The 6,781-nt window shown below is 47.1% G+C and overlaps 1 protein-coding gene across 1 annotated transcript; it reads right to left on the reverse strand.

Moving 5' to 3' along the window:
* Nucleotides 1-607: 607 nt before the first annotated feature.
* On the reverse strand, nt 608-4,396 carry LOC149206593 (uncharacterized). Its single transcript, XM_089397742.1, has 2 exons — nt 3,298-4,396; nt 608-2,793 (listed from the first exon to the last, which is right to left on the reverse strand). Exons 1-2 carry the CDS (start codon nt 4,394-4,396, stop codon nt 608-610), a joined length of 3,285 nt encoding a protein of 1,094 aa, XP_089253868.1.
* Between the last annotated feature and the right edge of the window lie 2,385 nt (nt 4,397-6,781).

Raw genomic sequence — 6,781 nt, forward strand, 5'->3', positions numbered from 1 at the left:
GCTTTCTAGGTTTTTCTGGGTTTTTTTAGTAGAGTCTGATTCCAGAGTTTCAACCTTTTATGAGGAGGGGAGTAGCCCTAAATCCTCATTCGATTTCCAGTAGCAACAACAGCACGACAGTTTCCCAGTAGCTGGGACGCAGATCAGTGTGAGGCCATTCCCGGAAAGCTTTCTGGGTTTTTTTGGGTTTCTTGAGTAGAGCACGAATCCAGAGTTTCAGCTTTTTCTGAGGAGGGGGGCAGCCCCAAATCATCATTTTTTTTTCTAGTAGCATCCACGCAGAGAAGCCATTCTTGTAATTCTGAGAGTATTTCTTCACTTGCCTTGTGCAAGTCGAGGTGCCATCTGCTTAATCACCTATTGTACTCTTTTTTCCACTGGAAAAATCCGTAATATTTCATTATAAATATGAAAGATTACATATGTAGATGCTTTGAAGCATATGCCAACTGTTCTGTACATTTTCACAAAAAATTTGCATGTCTATGCTGTATATCTGTCTGTTACATTTTCAAAAATTGTGCAAAATTGGTGCCATTTTTGGCAATCCTCAATCTATTTCAAATTATATCATGTTGTGCAGTCAAATCCTCATAAAACTGTTTTATTATGTCGCCTGTTGACCCGCAGTAGGATATGTCGGGTCTATATATGGCCGATGGTAGTATTTCTGCTCCTGCTGATCCAAAAATTCAGTGATTTCCCATAACCCATTCTCCATCACCGCGGCCTCCTTGGAAAGCTTGTCAGCAGTCTGGTTATGTTCTCTGTATATATGAGAGATGTGAAAAAAGTTAAAAGCATCCTTTAGTATAAATACTTCATCAAGCAATACATTTAGAGTGTGTGAGTGACATGTGGTATCTCTATTGACCCAGTTTATAACAATCTGAGAATCGCCAAATATGTTGATGCTGGTGCATTGGTGACTGAGTGCAAAATGTAACAGATGTCGAAGAGAAATGAGCTCAGAATAATTGTTTGTGCTAGCCCCCAATCCTACTTTGATATGAAAGAAGTGCCTCGAGGATATGTGTAAAATGATACCCCCTCCGCAGCCCTTTTCGTTTGCAGCCCCGTCGAAATAAGCCCATGGCGAGCCCATGTCGATATTGGGAGGAGGGGTCGGCCGTCGCTGTTTTGTGGGAGGAGGATTTGGTAATTCATTGTATGCTGAGATGATGCCAGCTTCAACGAGTGGCCACCTAGCCTCCCATCCATCAAATATCATTCTATTTCTGGACTTCCAAATAGACCAGTTAACAATGATAGGGAGGTTTACAATTTTCGAGCCACTGTGTTTGTTCCCCCAATCTATCCAAGCGCTGATAAGGTTTGTACCAGACCAGTCTCCCGAGTACTGTATGTGAAATTTGATATTATGCCATATTTGTATAACAATGGGGCATCTTAAGAATAAGTGTACAGTGGTCTCTGTGTCTGCTTTGCACAGCACACAACGCGAGGGTCCCGATACTGCCCTACGCTTGAGGTATTCATCAGTGGGAATGCGATTGCGGAGGACACACCAAGAAAATAATTTGGATCTGGGCGATGCAGTTAACTTCCATATCTGGTGCCACCATCTGTCTAGCACTTCCGGCTTTCTGTGGTTAATGATGAGTTTATATCCTTCACGAGGAGAGTAAATCCCACTATCAGCAATCTGCCAGATGAGTTCATCCGGCCCTTCCACAATTCTGATATGGGATTCAGAGAGGGCATCGCAATATTCTTTCCAGGGTTCGTGCCATCTGATCGGGATATCTAATTGAGTGCCAGATTTCCAAGCCTGGTGTAGTATGTCAGAGCCCTCAGGATCAGCAATCTGTGCAAGCACCCTGATGCCACGGGAGTTTAGGAGGGCAATCAGATCTGGTGGGAGCCTGTGTCTGCCTCCGCATCCACTCCATGGGTCCATACCTATGCGAGCTCTGTTTCCACTTCTGATGCGCCACACGATATTGCTTCTGAGAAGGGGGAGGGAGTGTAGGAGGGCTTTCCATATGGAAGAGATGCCCGTTCTGTTCCAGTTTGGAATTCTAGCCCAATCGATGATGTCGAGAGGCCAGATGTACTTATGGTATGCTATGTCAGTCCATAGACTGTGGGAGGTCAGCAGCGCCCAACCCATCTTTGCAGCAAGAGCTTTTGCAAAGGATGCCAGGTCCTTTAATCCCCATCCCCCCCATTTCTTGGGGAGAGCAATCTTGCTCCAGGAGATCCAAGCAAAGGTGCGCTTCTCTTCCTTTCCAGCCCACAAGTATCTGTTGCATAGTCTCTGAATCTTTGAGAGGATGTTCCGGGGGATCCATGCTAATGCCATCCAAAATACAGGGGTCGCTTCCAGCACTGATTTGATCAGAGTTAACCTTCCCGCTCTGGAGAGGTATCTGAAGTACCAACATGATATTTTCTTTTCAATCTTGGTGACAAGCCACACCCAGTCAGCAATTTTTTGATTTGTAGGCTTTAGCCAATATCCAAGGTATTTAAGACCTCGATCCAGAGGCTGAGTGATAAATGGAAAAGCCTGCATAGCCGAATATGATTCAGCTACAGAAGTACCTACCAAAGTGATGGAGGACTTCTCCTGATTTACCACCATTCCCGTGGCATGAGAAAATAGTTTAAGGATTCTGTTGAAGGATGAGGTGTCCCGGATACTTCCATCAAGGAGAATAAGGACATCGTCCACGAACAAAAGGTGTGTTAGAAAACATGCTTCTGAGATCTTTAAGCCTCGGATAGTTCCCTCCCTTTTTGCAGAAATGATGAGTCGACTGAGCGCTTCTGTTACCAATAGGAATAAGAGGGGGGAAAGGGGGCATCCCTGACGGAGTCCCCTCTCTGAGTGGAAGAAATGGGATGCAGCGCCGTTAATCAGAATACTATAAGTTGGTGAAGTAATGCATGCCATAATCCAAGTGATAAGCTGATGCGGGAAGCCCAGATGGATGAGAATCATCTTGATGTAAAGCCAGCTAACTCTATCAAAAGTCTTAGAGAGATCAATTTTGAGAAGAATGCTCTTGAGGTGCTTAGTCCAAATAGAGTGAATGGCTTCCTGTGCAGAGCCAATGGCTTCATGAATCTGCCTGTTTTCCAAGAAAGCGAATTGTTGTGGAGCGATGTGTTTGGATAAAATGGGTCTGATCCTATTTGCAATGATCTTGGATATGATCTTATAGAGAACATTGCATAGCGAAATGGGACGAAAATCAGCGAAGGATGATGGAGAGTCTGATTTAGGTATGAGAGCAATGAAGGTGGTATTAATAGCATGATAGATCTGACCAGAGGTTCTGCTCTCTTCCACCACCTTCAAGATGTCTTCTCCAATGATGTCATAAAAGGCCAGATAGAATTCAATGGTCCATCCATCGGGGCCAGGACTCTTTTCCTTCTGAAACCATTTTATGGTGTTCTCCAATTCGATCATGGTGACCGGTGCATTAAGATCCTCCAAGTCTTCATTGTTAACAAACCTCGGGAAATGGGATGCTACGCGGATGATCTCAGCAAGGTTGGTTCCCTCAGGGCATTTGAAGATACCCTTGAAATAGGAAGTGCCTAGACTGGAGAGCTTGTTGAAGGAGTCTGCCAGACCCCCATCAGGATAGGGTAGGTTCCAAATGGTATTTGCCACTCTCCTCCCATTTGCAAAATTATGAAAAAATCTGGAGTTTTCATCCCCTGCCTTGAGCCAAGTAGCTCTACTTCTCAACCTGATCGATTCCTCTCTGAGCTTGAGTATACTGTGCTTCTGCTTCTCTAGTTCGACCAGCCTGTGTTTGCTTTCCACAGAGATAAAGCCCAGGTTTTGTTCATCCAGCAGAGCGTGAATGTCTGCTTCTATCGAGATGAGCAGTTCATCTTCCTTGGCTTTTTTCATCTTTGCCCATTCAATCACAATATGTTTAAGTTCCGTCAGATTTTTGACAAAACCCCTAGCCAAAGAGGGTTCCCTGCTAATAGGGTGTGCTGCCCAAAAGTCCGTGACCAGTTTAGAGAAACCAGGGTCCTGCAACCATAGATGGTTGAATTTGAAAGGGGCTTTTGGTTTAGGGTGAGGACCCATAATTTCCATCAGGATGGGAGAGTGATCCGAAATTCCCCCAGTACTCACCCACTGCTTATAATGATGGAGATGGCGAAGCAGCGGTCCTTTGATCAAAAAACGATCAAGTCTACGAGCCAAAGCTGCTGGCCCGATCCTTCGATTTCTCCATGTGGGAAGAGGGTGATTCATGGGGATGTCGATGAGATCATGTTGATCGAGCAGGTTCCTCATGAAGTCTGATATGGGGTCTGCTTGTGCTGATGAGCCCCATGATTCACCATATCCCAAGGAGAAATTTAGGTCTCCTCCAATGATCAGGTTTTCCTCTTGCATCAATGATCGATCAAGGAGGGTGCGCCAAAATCCTTCTCTCTACTGACAGGGTCCATAGATGTTGATGATACGCAGTGACAGCCCAAGGTCTTTGGAAAAAATGTCAGCACCCAAATATCCTGGCCCTCCCCATGAAGAGTCCAGTCTGATGGAGTAAGGATTGAGTCCAATGGCCATTCCACCCGAACGGCCCATAGCATCCAGCCCAATGTACTGCCACTTTGGCGCAATCGATTTTAGGGCAAGAGATATAGATTCTGCAGAACCCAAAGTCTCTTGAAGGAAAATGATGTCTGGTAATTCGACCTGAAAAAGTCGTTTTAGGGCTAGTTTTTTGGGGGAGCTAGCTAAACCCCTGCAGTTAAAGGATAGGCACTTCATGGGGGACCCCGCTGTAGGGGGTTTGTAGCTCTAAGGGCCCCGACAATGGTGGATTGACGTCCCGAAGCAACTTCAGCCCCAGCACGCCGAATGGCTTTGTTCAAATTTGATTTTCGTCCCCTGGATGAGGTGTGACCAGGATCAGGGGGAATAATGCTCAGCCCCGAGGTACCATCAGAGACAGATTGAGAGGGTCGGGGCCGGAGAGAATAATGGTGAGGCGGATTTGATACAGGGAGAGGCACTATAGGGCGAGATGGGGACGAGGAATGATCAAGGGTAAGGGAAGGAGGGATTGTAGCAGTAGTAGGAGGGGGCGGCGGGATAGAGCACTGAGCCTTTGATACAGAGATAGAATTAATGCAATCAGATGATAGGGAAAGAGTATGAGATGAAGGAGATAGATCAGTACCTGATTTCTGAATTGCTGCAGCTGCTACCCTTGTTCTTGTCATGGGAGGAGTGGATGTGCCCTCAGTAGTAGACGGAGGATGATGAAGCGCTCCATGTGGAGTTGATGTAACCATCTGAGGCGGGGAGATCTGAGGCGCAGTTCTTCGAGGAACAATAGGAGTATATTTAGGAGGGTTGTTCTCGCGTTTATTGAGAGGGCAATCCTTATAGAGATGCCCTACCTGGTGACACCGGTTGCACCGAAATGGAACACCCTCATAATCCAGTATCTGAATGCGCTTGTGCCTTCCCCATTGCAGGGTGATGTCCTCCTCTAATCCTTCCCTGGTGTCAAGATGTACCAGGATGCGCGCCATGGTTCTTCTCCGAGTATCTACATAAGAGCGATCGTGATCCAAGTATGTCCCCAGAGCGTTTCCAATTTTGATGAAGGCCTCCTCATTCCAATATTGCCGGGGGAGTCCAGGTAACCTTACCCACAGAGGTCCAGCAGCGATCTGCTCCCTTTCAGGATCAAATAAAGGGGTCCATCGCTTCAAGAGTACGGGAGCTGTCTCAATGTGCCAATAGTTCTCAAGTACAATGTTCGTATGATCTTCCTTAGCGAATTGGAGGGTGAACCATCCCCGGGGGAGTACCTCAACCTCAGGGAGCTGAGGGAGAAGGGAGCCCCAGATTTCCTTAACCCATCGAAGCAAGCGGTCCGCCGAGAATGTGCGTCCTCGCACGTGACCCACCAAGACGGTGCAAGCGAGCGCCATAGTTTCCTCGAAACTTGTCGAATTCCTGAAAGTGACTGTGGTTTCCTTCCTGATAGCCCTAACGCATCTTGCCTTCTGCTTCTTTGTTCTCGGGGCAGATGGATGATCTGAAAGAGGGTTTGAATTGCCCGCCGAGGAAGGCCCTGGAGCACATGAATTTACCACGGGGGTACCGAAACATCCTGAGGGCTTGGGCCCTTTTGACGCGGAGGGGGTAGCCGGGTTCGACTGCGGGGGCACATGAACCCTAGGTTCCGAAAGCGAGGAAGGTAAAACAATCGGTGTGGGAGGGATATCTTCGAGAGTCAGAGCCTCGGGGTATGAAGATGCGAGCAAGAAGGCGGTCCCGGGAGATAACGGCGGAGCCTCGAGATCCCGTTCCGGCGAGGCAATAGACGTCAGGTTAACCCTAGTCAGAAGGTCATTTGCAGGATTAGATGCGAAAACCGAAGATGTGAAAATGGGTTCGGTGAACACTGACTGTCCAGATAGCGGATCCTCGGAATAGTCCACGAGGTCCATTACCGGAAAGTCCTCCATGCCGTCTGAGTTCATAACTGCTCCTGTCGCCGTCGTGCTGTCGCCTGTTCCAAAAAAAACCCCTTAACGCCCGACAGAACGACCGTTCCCTGTGGTCCTGCGGCCGTGCTGAGATGTCTTCAACCGAAACCGTCGCGGTCTTCTGCGGAGCGCGGTTTCAGAGCCATTTTCTCCTCCTACACGCGTCAGTTACTCATCTCCATAACCTATTGTACTCATTTATTGTTCAGTATAATAAAATGGCTTAGCATTTCTCATTGCATTTCTTGTGTATCTGTTTATGGTTTAT

The sequence above is a fragment of the Pinus tabuliformis genome, chromosome 1_2, assembly GCF_031772625.1.
Source record: "Pinus tabuliformis cultivar Carrire ecotype Pingquan chromosome 1_2, CPIR1, whole genome shotgun sequence".
Taxonomy (NCBI): Eukaryota; Viridiplantae; Streptophyta; class Pinopsida; order Pinales; family Pinaceae; genus Pinus; species Pinus tabuliformis.